This window comes from Tamandua tetradactyla, chromosome 8, assembly GCF_023851605.1.
Source record: "Tamandua tetradactyla isolate mTamTet1 chromosome 8, mTamTet1.pri, whole genome shotgun sequence".
Classification (NCBI taxonomy): domain Eukaryota; kingdom Metazoa; phylum Chordata; class Mammalia; order Pilosa; family Myrmecophagidae; genus Tamandua; species Tamandua tetradactyla.
The window spans coordinates 111,351,264-111,367,799 of record NC_135334.1 but is presented as its reverse complement, the minus strand read 5'-3'; the positions used below and the strand labels follow the sequence as shown (position 1 = coordinate 111,367,799).

General features: G+C 35.4%; 1 protein-coding gene across 4 annotated transcripts in view; it reads right to left on the bottom strand.

Annotated features, from left to right (window-relative positions):
* The window catches only part of PDHX (pyruvate dehydrogenase complex component X), a 93,752-nt gene that overhangs the window by 16,097 nt on the left and 61,119 nt on the right, over positions 1-16,536 (bottom strand). For all 4 annotated transcript variants that reach the window (XM_077114388.1, XM_077114389.1, XM_077114390.1 and 1 more), the window contains 2 exons: positions 8,409-8,583; positions 4,106-4,253 (listed from right to left, as the gene is read on the bottom strand). In XM_077114388.1, the coding sequence (XP_076970503.1) occupies positions 4,106-4,253; positions 8,409-8,583 (323 nt within the window). The remainder of the gene's footprint in view (positions 1-4,105; positions 4,254-8,408; positions 8,584-16,536) is intronic.

Sequence of the window (16,536 nt, the reverse complement as noted above, 5' to 3'; positions counted from 1 at the left end):
ACAAAAGTTGCTTTGCAACTTGACAAAACAGGATATAGTTAATGCCAAAGGTGAAGCAATGCTGGAACAAGTCTCAGTGTAATGAATAAAATGAGGTTTTCTATTTCTATCTAATTTTATGGTGAATACATTTGAATCAAGTTTTGTTCTAGTATACATAATGATTTTAAGAGAAAGCTGGGGTTTCCACCCCCCCCACCCCATGGAGCTGATCATATTAAAGCATGTGATGTATATCTTTGCTTTCCCCAGTAGGTATAGAACTGCTGGAAAATGCAAACTACACTGATTCTTTCTTGAAAGAGCTTCTAGGAAAAGATTTTAAGATCAAGATATAGTCAATGATATGTGGCAGGATATACAAACAAAGTTACTACAGTATCATGGAATTTTACTAACCAACAGCTCATTTCAAAGGCATGCTATGCTGGAGTTCATTGGGATTAGATGAATTTCCATAAACCTAAATACTGCTAAACTGTCATGGTAACTGCTAGCTGTTTGCATAATATCATGACCATAGATTTCCAGAAATACATCAACCATTTTTCTTGTTTAAAACCCCTTTAGAAATAGAAATGGATTTCAGTGCTTTGAAACTTTTAACGATAACCACATACAAAATATGGCACGCAGGAATTTAAATATATGGATATAATATTTTATGAACATTATGCCTACTCCTCATGGCTTCTTTAGCCTCCCTCTCACTTTATTTACAATCTGTGGGTATTCACTATGAGCTGATGATTCCCAAATCTATCTCACCAACAGTTTTCTGTCCTTACTGTACTCCAACATTTACAAGCATCTTTGAATTGGTTACTTTCTTCATCTTGAAATATTTTCATTTACAGGCTCCCATGTTACTACAGTCTCTAGGTTTTTTTACAGTCTTTTTGCCCACTCAGTTACTATAAGTTTCCTCTTCTCAATGTTGACAACTGTACAGGTGAGGACTCAGTTTCATGGCTTTGACACAGTTTACATGCTAATGATCCTCCCAATTCTACTTCTAAGTAGAGAAAAAAACCTATGCTATTAGAGATAGAGAACTTTTTTTTATGAACTTAGCAGAGCAGAGACACTGGAAAAAACAATCAGTGAATTCAAAGATAAGACAACAGAATTTATCCATACTGAAATACAGTGGGGAAAAAAATGTGACTTAAAAAAAAATAGATCAAATAGTCTAACACATTTGTAATTGGAGTCCCAAGGAGAAAACAAACAAAGTAGAAGGTATGGTTAAAAATAATAGCTGGCTTAATGCCAGATATATGTCAGAGTTGTTAAGCAGATAATCAAAAACTACTGGCAGTGAAAGTTCCTCTGGTAACGTGGGATATGATTTCCAGTGATGAGCCTGGCCCTGGCACTGTGGGCTCAACAATGCTAGCATGACCAAAAGGGGGAAAAGAAGTGTAACAAATAAGGTATTAGTATAACTGAGACAGTTCAAATGGAATCCAGAGGCTCCTTTGGAAGCTACTCTTTGGCAAACTTCAGTTAGATATTACTACCTATCACAGTTTGCCAAACTCCAACCAAAACTATCCCTGCCTACCCTAAAGAACACCTAGGGCTTTATCTGATAGTCTACAAGTGTTCCATGCACTATGATTACTTTCTAGAAATCTACAACCTCCAGGTAAGTCCTGAAACCCAGAAGGGTCAACTTTTCTAGAACATCAACTAGTTCCATCCCCTTATACCATGTTATCAACAGCCCCCTCCCACATGAAAAAGCTGGAATGGGGATAGCCCAAATAACCCTAAGATTGGGGGAAAGTGATATCAAAGGTGATGGTGGAGTTATACAGAGAAGATAGGCTTTAACAAATGAGTATGAATGATTGCTGAATCATATTGATTTTCTTTTAGTCTCCAGTGTCTTAGAGTAGCTAGAACTAAAAACCTACGATTGTGGAATTGTAACCCAAACCCAAACTCTGAAATCTGTTGTACTACTAATTGCTGTGATGTGCTTTGAAATTAATTGCTTTTTTGTATTTGTTATTTTTCATAATAATAATAATAATAATAATAAATAATGGCTGGGAATTTTCCAAAATTAATGAAACATAAAGCACAGATCCAAGAAGCTGAGAGAAACCCAATGTTCTGGTTTGAAATGATGTATGTACCCTAGGAAAGCCATGTTTTAATCCTAATCCCATTTTGTAAAGACAGCGTTTCTTCTAATCCCTACTCAGTATTGTATGTTTGAATCTGTAATTAGATCATCTCCCCGGAGATGTGATTAGGGGATAACATGTCTCCACCCATTTGGGTGGGTCTTGCTAAGTTTCTGGAGTCCTATAAAAGAGGAAACATTTTGGAGAATGAAGGAGATTCGGAGAGAGCAGAGAATGCTGCACCACCATAAAACAGAGCATCCATCAGCCAGCATCCTTTGGAAATGAAGAAGAAAAACGCCTCCCGGGCAGCTTCATGAAACAAGAAGCCAGAAGAGAAAGCTAGCAGATGACGCCATGTTCGCCATGTGCCCTTCCAGCTTAGGAAAAAACCCTGTGTTTGCCATGTGCCTTCTCACTAGAGAGATAGACCTTGAACTTCATCAGCCTTCTTGAACCAAGCTATCTTTTCCATGGATGCCTTAGATTGGACATTTCTATAGATTTGCTTTAATTGGGACATCTTCTCAGCATTAGAACTGTAAACTAGCAACTTATTAAATTCCCCATCTTAAAAATCATTCAGTTTCTAGTGTATTGCATTCTGGCAGCTAGCAAACTAGAACGTCTAAGCAGGAGAGTTACAAAAGAAAAAAACAAACAAAAAAACACCTAGGCATATAATCATCATCTACTAGGGGAGAAAATCTTTGAAGGCAACCGAGAGGGGGAAAATATCATTTACAGAGGAATAACGATTAAGAACGGCAGCAGATATTTTGCAAGTCAGAAGAATTCTACACCCAGGAAAAACATTTTTGAAAAATGAAGGAGAAATAAATAATTTTTTAGACAAAAGCTGAGAAAATTATTGCCAGCCAATCTGTACTACAGGAAACAATAAAAGAAGTTGAACAACTTGATGCCAATAAATTTGATAAATCAGGTTGCGTGGACAAATTCCTTTAAAAACACAAACTATCATTTTCATATCAAAATGAAAAACACAAACTTCATTTAAGAAGAAATAGACAACTTGAATAACCTTTTAATCTATTAAAGAAATTGAATGCATAGTTTCAAATCTTCCACAAAGAAAACCCCAAGTTTAAACAGCTTCACTCATCAATACTACCAAAGAAATAATATCACTTCAACTCAAACTCTTCCAGGAAAATAGAGGAGGGGGAAACACATCCCAACCAATTCCATACGTTCTGATGACAAAACCAGACAAAAATCTCACAAGATTAAGAAAAGTACAGGCCAATATTTCTCATGGGTATAGGTATAAAAATTCTTCACAGAAATTTAGAAAATGAAATCAAGCAATATATTAGAAGGTTAATGAGTAAATGGGTTTTATACAAGAAATAAAAGGTTGGCTCAACATTTGAAAATCCACTGTTGCAATTCACAAAAAAAATTTATATATGTGAAAGTAAAAAATCAAAAACTTAAGCTTGGGTGGGCCACAGTGGCAGGTAAGAGTGCTTGCCTGCCATGCCCGAGGACCCGGGTTTGATTCCCGGTGCCTGCCCATGTAAAAAAAAAAAAAAAAAACAAAAAACTTAAGCTTATTTCTGCTTTAAAAAAAGCAAAAAATAATACGATTTGTAGAGCTCCATGTGAGGCACAAAGTTGACACTCTATAATTGCAAACTGAATGTCAACCAAATACACATTATTCTCATAACAAGAGAGAATAAAAGAAAGCAGAACTGTAACTCTCATTCTGCACAAAGGTAATATATCCATGACTTATTCAATATTACGTAATCAGTTTATTTTTAATAGGAAAATAGAACCAATTCCTTTCTCTAATAGAAAAATATCCCCCAGAGTGGACTATAAGTAGATTACAGAATTGAGGTAAAAAGTTAAACAATGTGGGTTTTATAAGTAAAGGGTTTCATAACAGTTAAGTTAGCATATGTATTGCATTACGTAAATTTAACTTTACTAACCTTTGACCAGATCTTGTCTTACTTTTAAAACAGCTCCAAGGTCACAGTCAGCAGTAGCATATGCATGAGGTATAGTACTTTTAGATTCTGTTAACCTCTTGGCAATAACTCTTCGAATATTGCTAGCAGGGATTTCAGTGAATGTGCCCTGCAAGGAAATAGCAATCATTAAAACTTAAGTGGGATGAGGAAAAAAAAACTTCCATAATTGGAATCCAGCCTCAGTGACCTAACTTATGACATTAATTAAAGATCAATATAGGAAAGATTACTCTTAAAAATTCTAAGTATAAGGAGAATGTATGTTATTTGTTTTATAGTATATAGCTGTAACAAAAAAACAGTAGAAAACATGTCTCAGTCATGAAAGGGACATTTTAGGTTACTGTGTTTAAGATGATTTAAAAAAAATGTAACAAATATGAACAATTGCCCCAAGGGCAATTTTAGCTATAAGTACTACTTGTCAACAAAACTCAAAATAGCCATGATGAATCAACAAAAAATTACAGTTCTTATTTATAAAAATGGCATATGGTAGAAGAATTTATCCAATATACTGAATAGCCTGCTGTGCTAGTTTGAAACTATTTTGTACCCAAGAAAAGCCATGTTTCAATCTTGATTCAATCTTGTGGGGGCAGCTGTTTCTTTTAATCCTGATTCAATACTGTAGGTTGGAAACTTTTGATTAGATTATCTCCATGGAGACGTGATGCATCCAGTTGTGGGTGTCATCCTTGATTAGCTGGAGATGTGACCACACCTATTTCAGGTGGGTTTAATTAGTTTACTGGAGTCCTTTAAAAGAGGAAACATTTTAGAGAAATGACAGAGCCAAGAGAAACTTCAGAGCAGAGCTGACACAGATGCCAATACTTAGAAAACAGAGATATGGATGTTTGGAGATGCTTGGAGCCCAGCTAATGTTGCCATGCGATGTTAAGCAAGCCAGAACCTGGAGAGAGCCAAGGAAAGCCAAGAGATGAAAGCCAGCCCTGGAGAAGCAAAGTGAGGAACCCACACAGGAACAGAGGCAGAGAGCAATGGAGCCCAGGAGCAAGGGAGCAGTAGATGCCACCTATGTGACTTCTCAACTGACAGAGGTGTTCCTGACCTTTCAGCCTTTCTTGCATTAAGGTGTTTTTTCCTGGATGCCTTAGCTTTGACATTTTTATAGGTTTAGAACTGTAAACTTATAACATATTAAATTCCCTTTACAAAAACCATTCCATTTTTGGAATACTGCATTCTGGCAGCTTGCAAACTAACACACCTGCCAAACTGTTTCTATTTTGGTTTGTAATCTATAAAAATTTATATGTGACTATCTTATTTCCTAGGAATTCATAATATAAGGTATAAATAAGATAGCTTTAACTTTACTGTAATTTTATTATATCTTTTCCATTTTACTCTTTGAATATCTCAAAAGCATGAGGGACGCCAAATTATCTTAATTCCTTTTTTGTCCTTTACTCTCCATTCTGGGACTAGATTACAATAATATCAGGATAATACAAAGCAGCAAAAAGTACAGTTGATTTATTCTTTACAAATGTTTTTTTTTTTATATGCTGTATGGCAGGGTCACATTTCATTATTTTTCCATATGAGTATCCTGTTATTGCAGCACCATTTCATTGAAGTTTTTTTTGTTTTTTTTATTCTTATTTTGCAAAGTGTATGGACAAGGAATCGAACCTGGGTCTCCTGCATGGCAGGCGAGAATTCTACCACTGAACTACCCTTGCATCCCCTATAAATGTTCTCTTTGACAAGGAATTACATTTTTGTTGCAATTGATCAAGTGAAAACACTTGATGAATTAGAATAAATGCTCTCTACATACCATACCTGATTTGCTTTTAGAAAAAAAATTAAAAGATTGGACTACACACAAACTTTCTATGCATTAGTCACAAAAAAAATCATAGATACATCATATATTAAAATTTCATTTTCCATTAAATTTATACTGTTTTCAGCTATTTAAAAATATTATATTAGAAGAGAAATAAAAGAGTAGATTTATTTATTTTTCTTCTTTATATTTAAGTGTCCATTTGGTTTCAAATAAACCTGATTATCTTACATTTCTTCTGATTGGAAGCAAATGATAAGAAAGGCACTAGGAAAAGAAGGAGCAAAATGGAGTAACTTGAAAACAAAAAAGAGCTGTTATATTGTATGTATCTGAGAAGGAAAGAATGATGAACTATAAGGTCATCTTTCTTCTTAATAAGACTATTAATTGCCTGGTCACAAAATAAAACGTATCCACAAAAGGGAGTTTCACAGCTAGTATCAGACCTAAGGAAAAGGTATGAAAAGCATCATGATTATAGATCATATATGTAGTACTGAGTTGTAGAAATTGTGATAAATTTAAATTGAATCACATTCTAAAGTTCTACATGGAAGTTAGTTCTGTACAAGAAAATTTGATTTATACGTAGAAATCTGTAAAACAATGCATGTAGTGTGTTTTTTCCCCTTTATTACTCTTCGCTACTACTAAAATGAATTGGTAAAAGTACTCATAAAATATTCATTTGTTGCGCTAATTTTTTTCCTCACTTAAATCTGAAAAGTAAAAATCTATTCATGTGGATAGGACTAAGGTGAATCAGAATACTGGATAATGGATGATACGGCCCATATTTTCAAACTTCAATCTCTGCAAGATCGAAGGGAGACTTGTTTATTTGGTACAAAATTTATATTTTGGGTTGCATGTTATCTAATTTAATTTTATGGTCAGTTTACTTGAACACCATAATTATATGTTATCTTGAAACAGGCATGATATCTTGGTGGTCTGTACAGGTTAGTGTGATACCCTGATATATCCCAGAGTAATTTGGGCAGAGAATAAAAAGTATTTGCAAAGTCTCCCTGGGAGACTGGGGAGAAAGAGGAAATATTAAACTTCAGCATATGGGAAATTCCTGATATTCTCACAAGCAGTGGGAACAATCAAATCAATAGGCTGAGCCCTTGATCTTGGGGCTCGCTCCTAGGAAACTTATACCTGCAAAGGAAAGGCTAAGCCTCTCAAATTATGTCTAAGAGTCACCCCTTGAGAGTCTCTATTGTTGCTCAGATGTGGCCTCTCTCTAAGCCAACTTGGCAGGTGAACTCACTGCCCTCCCTACTCTACCAAGTGTGTAAATCTCCTTGGCAATGAGGGACAGGACTCCTGGGGATGAGCTGGGACCAGACATCATTGGAATGAGAAAGCCTTCTTGACCAAAAGGGGGAACAGAGAAATGGGACAAAATAAAGTCTCAGTGGCTAGGCGATTTCGAAGAGAGTTGGGAGGTTATCCTTACTCATTATATAAATAACCCTTTTTACTTAATGGTATATTGGAATGGCTAAAGGGAAGTACCTGAAACTGTTGAACTGTGTTTCAGCAGCCTTGATTCTTGAAGAAGACTTCAATTATATAGCTTTTACAACGTGACTGTGTGATTGTGAAAACCTTGTGTTTGGTGCTCCTTTTATCCAGGGTATGGACAGAGGAGTAAAAAAATATGGATAAAAAAATAAATAATAGGAGGGTTAAGGGGCAAAATAAATTGGGTAGACTGAAAAACTAGTGATCAATGAGAAGGAAGGATCAAGGGTCTGGGATGTGTGAGTTTCTTCTTTTCTTTTTCTTTTGTTTCTGGAGTGATGTAAATGTTCTAAAAATGATCATGGTGATGAATACACAAATAAATAGGTGATGATATGGTGAGCCACTGATTATACACCATATATGGACTGTATGTGCATAAAGATTTGTCAATAAAAATATTTTAAAAATAAATAAATAATGGGGGGATTAAGGTGTATGAGATATTTTGGGTTTTCTTTTATATTTTTATTTTATCTTATTATTGAAATAATAAAAATGTTCTAAAATTGAAAAAAAAGATTAAGAAAATAATACACTAAATATATGTGTTAATGTACTGAACAAATCAACGTGGTAAAGATGTTAATTCTCCCAAATTGATCTATTACATAATTCCTATAAAAATAATCAAGGTTACTTAGCCTTGTTTTCTTGTCTAACATATGGTCTCTTCTGAAGAATGACCCATGTGCACGCAAGAAGGTGTGTTTCTGTTGTTGCTGGTTGAAGTGTTATACACATATCTATTAGGTCTAGCCATTTTAGAGTATTATTCAAGTCTTGTATTTCCTAATTGATATGCTGTCTAGGTGTCCTACTTATTATTACAAGTGGTATAATAAAGTCACCCATTATTAATATTGAACCATCAAAAAAAATCTACTTAGATGACATTACCAATGCATTAGGTTGTCCAGGAGTTGATAATGGTGGGGTTAGTGGCCGCGGATAAGAGAGGTCGGCGGTGGCCTGTGGGGGCAAAGGTGCGGCAGGCGTGGTTGGAAGGGCTTGGGGTGGTCTGGATTCAGCAATCTTGCCCTTCTGTTTCAACTCTAACAGTTTGAGAGCATCCCTGGAGAGAGAGGGAATTAAATAACTGATTGGCAACAAGGAATATAAGAGAGCTTACAGATGTCAAGGATATAATAGAAAACCAATAATTCAAAATAGATAAGTAAATATTTTTCTTACCTGTTCTGTTGATTCATATTATTTGTTCAACAGCTACAGTATTTCTACATTTTCAAAACCCAAACAACAACTGGGATTTTATCAAAGTACTGCGTATAGATACTATTTTTTTTAGGAACACTAATCTTCTTTGGGGCAGGTGGGGGTGGGGGGGTGGCTATCATTTGTTAGATGAGCCATTCATTAATTAAACCACACCCTTATTCTTTATACTAGTGAAACAATTTTCACATGGCATTCAGAAAGTATCAAATTTATGGTGCCTATGTCTTTCAACAGGATATTTCTAAAACCATTTATTCTAGTGCAAATCAGTTTGTTTATGATCACAAAATCAATGTCTCATCTTAAATTTTGCTCAATTGCTATCAGCACAACCTAATATCATAAACCTAACCATTACCATCATTAAGAATGTAAAATACCTATGTAGAAATTACCTTTGTATTACCCTGTAAAACAAAACTTACCTTCATTTTTTAAAAGGATATGATGAGACTATAAATACACCAAACCTTCAATTCACTAAGCTGTTAGTGAGTACAAATTCTTAAATACAATATTTTTTTGAAAGTTTAATACTTTAAGACAATGAATTCAGAAGTACTCTTTGCAATTTTAAGAAAAACTTGTTTTACATAATCTATGAAAAATTTCAGGGTGACACAAATCTAAAGACAAATTATATATTTATATTTAAAATTTCTCAAAAACAATATTTTGGCATTGCTTATCAAAAAAACTGAAGAAGGGAAAAGCCCAGCATCCGTTGAGCATATTCAAGATCGTAAGTATCCTTTCTCCAAAACAAAACCTTTTACTTAATATCTTATGGCAGTATGATAGGTAGAATTCTGAAACGGTTCCAAATTCCCATCCCTGGTGTACACACCCTGTATAATCCCTTCCAGTTAAGTGTGGGTGAGACTGTGAATATGATGGATGTCACGTTCATGCTTAGATCACATCTGTGACAAAACTGAAGAGATTTTGGAGACATAATTAAGGTCCCAAATTAGTTGACTTTGAGTTAATAAAAGGGGAATTATACTGGGTAGGCCTGACTTATCAGGAGCTCTTAAAAGGAACTGGGCCTTCCTGAAAGAAGATATTTGAAGCAAGAGAGATTCTCCTTCTGGTCTTAGAGAAGCAAATAGGTGTACTGTGAACTGCCTATGGAGATGACTGGGTGGCAAGGATCTAGGAGCGGCCTCTACAAGCTGGGAGCAGTTCCTAGCCAACAGCCAGCAAGGAAACAAGGGCCAGAATTCAGAACCGAATTCTGACAACCAAGTGAGCATGGAAGAGGACCCCAAGCCTCAGAGAAGACCCAACCAACACCTTGATTTCTGCCTTGTGAGAGCATGAGCTGAGAACCCAGCCACACCATGTCCGAACTCCTGACCTAGAGAGCTGTGAAGGTAATAAATGGATATTGTTTTAAGCCAGTATGTTTGCAGTAATTTGTTAGACAGCAATGGCAAACTGATACAAGCAGGAACTTTCCAACCTGGGGTACATAATTAGAGGGATCCTCCAATGTGTACTGGCATATTTTTAGGAAACAGGGTCCATATATTATATTATACCCAGAAAGTCGTGTATGGCAACTTTAAGTATAATTAACTTTGTTTCAAAATTAGAGAGCTGACATTTAAGATAGGAACTCAGATTGACAAAGAAATCTTAAATAATACATCATCCGTATCCCTAAGAACTATAAGGGTAAAAGCAGAAAGATGAGCCCATTTTGTCAGATATTAACTAGTTAATCTTGTACCAGCCATGTGAAGAAGGTATTATTAGTCTCATTTTTTTAGGCAAGCAAATCAGCTCACAGATGTTATATTCCGTGTCTAAGTTGTTATTTCTCAAACAACTACAATATTCAAGTTGTTAGAGATACATCATTAATCAAAATTCTGCCCTCAAGGAACTTCTATTTAACAGGGGAGTCATAAATTAAGAAAGTAAACAAATAAGCAGATAGCATGTGCGGTGAAGAAAATAATGCAGAGTAATGAGAGAGAAAGTGATGTGGGTGGGTAGGGTGCTATTTTAAAACAAGATGGTCAGGGAGGGTCTAGGAGGGAATATTTGGAGGAATGATGTGAAGGAGTAAGCTGAAAGCAGAGCTGGGAACGTGTATCTAAGCAAAGAGAACAGAAAGAGTAAAGGCAAGGAAAAAGTGGCTTCTAAGAAAAGAGGGGGGCCAGCACGGAAGGAGTATAGAGAACAAAGTGGAGGGAACTGAAAGATAAAGTCAGTCATGTAGGCAGTTCATTAATATCTGCCAGGGCTGGAATCAAATCCAAGTATGGCCAACTCCAAAGCCTGAGTGCATTTCCTACTACTTTGCTAATACCGATGCAGGTAATGAAAATTAAATATAAATTGAGATGGAGTCATAATTTTTTTCTCATAAGAACAGACTAGAGTAGAATAAATAAGCATATATCAGATTAATAGCAATTCTGTGGCTGAAGAAGAAATGGGAATCTGTGTATTTTAAAGCTAAAAGTAGGACTTCTCCATAAGACCTTTTAAATCCTCATACAAAAAGTAACAGGAGCACAACTTGCGCCAATGATGGCTCTCAAAGTAAAAGCCATGAGATGGTGATGGCAACTGAAAGACTGGTCTGGTGGATGAGGTATGTGTCCTAAGGAGTGGCTGTTTGTATTCTTAATTTACAACAAGTTTACTTCCAGGGCAATTATTTATGTTTAGCTTATTCTTATTTATAATCAAAAGCACCATTTTCCAGTTAATTGTGACAATATTGATTTGTGAAGCAAACGACCATCAATAAATCCCTGAGGTTGTCATAAGCCGAAACCCCAGACAGGAACAAGTGTGAGCATAGATATAAAATAAGGCCTTCTATTGATTCAGAAAAATGCCTCCAACGAAAGTAATTTAGCTTTTAAGAGCCCTTTTAAGTAATCCCAACATTACTAGTCTATTTCATTTTATATAAAACAATTCAATATATTCACTCTTCATTTACCATGTCTCTAATAAAATCTAGTATTATTCTGGTTTTAAGCCAAACTTAAGTTTAGAATTAGAGTGGTATGCCTAGAATACTAATTGCCTTATATAGGGGTCAGTTATACTCAGTCAGTTAAAAGCAAAGAAAACAATGAAAATTTGGGGAGACTACAAAAATCTACATTGTTATTATCTGAACAAATCTATACAATGTGATACTGAGTAGCTGCATTTTCATCACACTCAGCATACTATCACTACCTCATCCAGAAACCAGCAGCCAGTTTTGTCCCCATATTAACTAAGATTCTTGGGTAAAATGGCACTGAGTGAAGGGTGAAAGTAAGGAGTCATTCAAACAGAAAATCAGTTCTGGCTATTGATTCACAGTAAACTTTTTTTTTTTTTTTTTTTTTTATTAACGGAAAGAAAAAAAAGAAATTAACACAACATTTAGAAATCATACCATTCTACATATGCACTCAGTAATTCTTAACATCATCACATAGATGCATGATCATTGTTTCTTAGTACATTTGCATCAGTTTAGAGGAACTAGCAACACAACAGAAAAAGATATAAAATGTCAATATAAAGAAAAGAAATAAAAGTAGTAGTAATAGTAAAAAACAACAACAACAAACAAACCAACAAGCAAACAAAAACAAAAAAAAACCCTATAGCTCAGATGCAGCTTCATTCAGTATTTTAACATGATTACTTTACAATTAGGTATTATTGTGCTGTCCATTTTTGAGTTTTTGTATCTAGTCCTGTTGCACAATCTGTATCCCTTCAGCTTCAATTACCCATTGTCTTACCCTGTTTCTAACTCCTGCTGAACTCTGTTACCAATGACATATTTCAAGTTTATTCTCGAATGTCCGTTCACAACAGTGGGACCATACAGTATTTGTCCTTTAGTTTTTGGCTGGATTCACTCAGCATAATATTCTCTAGGTCCATCCATGTTATTACATGGTTCACAAGTTTATCTTGTCTTAAAGCTGCATAATATTCCATCGTATGTATATACCACAGTTTGTTTAGCCACTCTTCTGTTGATGGAGATTTTGGCTGTTTCCATCTCTTTGCAATTGTAAATAACGCTGCTATAAACATTGGTGTGCAAATGTCCGTTTGTGTCTTTGCCCTTAAGTCCTTTGAGTAGATACCTAGCAATGGTATTGCTGGGTCGTATGGCAATTCTATATTCAGCTTTTTGAGGAACCGCCAAACTGCCTTCCACAGTGGTTGCACCCTTTGACATTCCCACCAACAGTGGATAAGTGTGCCTCTTTCTCCGCATCCTCTCCAGCACTTGTCATTTTCTGTTTTGTTGATAATGGCCATTCTGGTGGGTGTGAGATGATATCTCATTGTGGTTTTGATTTGCATTTCTCTAATGGCCAGGGACATTGAGCATCTCTTCATGTGCCTCTTGGCCATCCGTATTTCTTCTTCTGGTAGGTGTCTGTTTAAGTCTTTTTCCCATTTTGTAATTGGGTTGGCTGTCTTTTTGTTGTTGAGTTGAATAATCTCTTTATAAATTCTGGATACTAGACCCTTATCTGATATGTCATTTCCAAATATTGTCTCCCATTGTGTAGGCTGTCTTTCTACTTTCTTGATGAAGTTCTCTGATGCACAAAAGTGTTTAATTTTGAGAAGCTCCCATTTATTTATTTCCTTCTTCAGTGTTCTTGCTTTAGGTTTAAGGTCCATAAAACCACCTCCAGTTGTAAGATCCATAAGATATCTCCCAACATTTTCCTCTATCTGTTTTATGGTCTTAGACCTAATGTTTAGATCTTTGATCCATTTTGAGTTAACTTTTGTATAGGGTGTGAGAGATGGGTCTTTTTTCATTCTTTTGCATATGGATATCCAGTTCTCTAGGCACCATTTATTGAAGAGACTGCTCTGTCCCAGGTGAGTTGGCTTGACTGCCTTATCAAAGATCAAATGTCCATAGATGAGAGGGTCTATATCTGAGCACTCTATTCGATTCCATTGGTCGATATATCTATCTTTATGCCAATACCATGCTGTTTTGACCACTGTGGCTTCATAATATGCCTTAAAGTCAGGCAGCGCGAGACCTCCAGCTTCGTTTTTTTTCCTCAAGATGTTTTTAGCAATTCGGGGTACCCTGCCCTTCCAGATAAATTTGCTTATTGGTTTTTCTATTTCTGAAAAATATGTTGTTGGGATTTTGATTGGTATTGCATTGAATCTGTAAATCAATTTAGGTAGGGTTGACATCTTAACTATATTTAGTCTTCCAATCCATGAACACGGTACGCCCTTCCATCTATTTAGGTCTTCTGTGATTTCTTTTAACAGTTTTTTGTAGTTTTCTTTATATAGGTTTTTTGTCTCTTTGGTTAAATTTATTCCTAGGTATTTTATTCTTTTAGTTGCGATTGTAAATGGGATTCGTTTCTTGATTTCTACCTCAGCTTGTTCATTACTAGTGTATAGAAAAGCTACAGATTTTTGAATGTTGATCTTGTAGCCTGCTACTTTGCTGTACTCATTTATTAGCTCTAGTAATTTTGTTGTGGATTTTTCTGGGTTTTCTACATATAGTATCATATCGTCTGCAAACAGTGATAGTTTTACTTCTTCCTTTCCAATTTTGATGCCTTGTATTTCTTTTTCTTGCCTAATTGCTCTGGCTAGAACCTCCAACACAATGTTGAATAATAGTGGTGATAGTGGACATCCTTGTCTTGTTCCTGATCTTAGGGGGAAAATTTTCAATTTTTCCCCATTGAGGATGATATTAGCTGTGGGTTTTTCATATATTCCCTCTATCATTTTAAGGAAGTTCCCTTGTATTCCTATCTTTTGAAGTGTTTTCAGCAGGAAAGGATGTTGAATCTTGTCAAATGCCTTCTCTGCATCAATTGAGATGATCATGTGATTTTTCTGCTTTGATTTGTTGATATGGTGTATTACATTAATTGATTTTCTTATGTTGAACCATCCTTGCATACCTGGGATGAATCCTACTTGGTCATGATGTATAATTCTTTTAATGTGTTGCTGGATACGATTTGCTAGAATTTTATTGAGGATTTTTGCATCTGTATTCATTAGAGAGATTGGTCTGTAGTTTTCTTTTTTTGTAATATCTTTGCCTGGTTTTGGTATGAGGGTGATGTTGGCTTCATAGAATGAATTAGGTAGTTTTCCCTCCACTTCGATTATGTTGAAGAGTTTGAGGAGAGTAGGTACTAATTCTTTCTGGAATGTTTGATAGAATTCACATGTGAAGCCGTCTGGTCCTGGACTTTTCTTTTTAGGGAGGTTTTGAATAACTAATTCAATCTCTTTACTTGTGATTGGTTTGTTGAGGTCGTCTATTTCTTCTTGAGTCAAAGTTGGTTGTTCCTGTCTTTCCAGGAACCTGTCCATTTCTTCTAAATTGTTGTATTTATTAGCGTAAAGTTGTTCATAGTATCCTGTTATTACCTCCTTTATTTCTGTGAGGTCAGTAGTTATGTCTCCTCTTTCATTTCTAATCTTATTTATTTGCATCCTCTCTCTTCTTCTTTTTGTCAATCTTGCTAAGGGCCCATCAATCTTGTTGATTTTCTCATAGAACCAACTTCTGGTCTTATTGATTTTCTCTATTGTTTTCATGTTTTCAATTTCATTTATTTCTGCTCTAATCTTTGTTATTTCTTTCCTTTTGCTTGCTTTGGGATTAGTTTGCTGTTCTTTCTCCAGTTCTTCCAAGTGGACAGTTAATTCCTGCATTTTTGCCTTTTCTTCTTTTCTGATAAAGGCATTTAGGGCAATAAATTTCCCTCTTAGCACTGCCTTTGCTGCGTCCCATAAGTTTTGATATGTTGTGTCTTCATTTTCATTTGCCTCTAGGTATTTACTAATTTCTCTTGCAATTTCTTCTTTGACCCACTTGTTGTTTAAGAGTGTGTTGTTGAGCCTCCATGTATTTATGAATTTTCTAGCACTCCGCCTATTATTGATTTCCAACTTCATTCCTTTATGATCCGAGAAAGTGTTGTGTATGATTTCAATCTTTTTAAATTTGTTAAGACTTGCTTTGTGACCCAGCATATGGTCTATCTTTGAGAATGATCCATGAGCACTTGAAAAAAAGGTGTATCCTGCTGTTGTGGGATGTAATGTCCTATAAATGTCTGTTAAGTCAAGTTCATTTATAGTAATATTCAGGTTCTCTATTTCTTTATTGATCCTCTGTGTAGATGTTCTGTCCATTGATGAGAGTGGTGAATTGAAGTCTCCAACTATTATGGTATATGTGTCTATTTCCCTTTTCAGTGTTTGCAGTGTATTCCTCACGTATTTTGGGGCATTCTGGTTCGGTGCGTAAATATTTATGATTGTTATGTCTTCTTGTTTAATTGTTCCTTTTATTAGTATATAGTGTCCTTCTTTGTCTCTTTTAACTGTTTTACATTTGAAGTCTAATTTGTTGGATATTAGTATAGCCACTCCTGCTCTTTTCTGGTTGTTGTTTGCATGAAATATCTTTTCCCAACCTTTCACTTTCAACCTATATTTATCTTTGGGTCTAAGATGTGTTTCCTGTAGACAGCATATAGAAGGATCCTGTTTTTTAATCCATTCTGCCAGTCTATGTCTTTTAATTGGGGAATTCAGTCCATTGACATTTAGAGTTATTACTGTTTGGATAATATTTTCCTCTACCATTTTGCCTTTTGTATTATATATATCATATCTGTCTTTCCTTCTTTCTACACTTTTCTCCATGTCTCTCTCTTCTGTCTTTTTGTATCTGACTCTAGTGCTTCCTTTAGTATTTCTTGCAAAGCTGGTCTCTTGG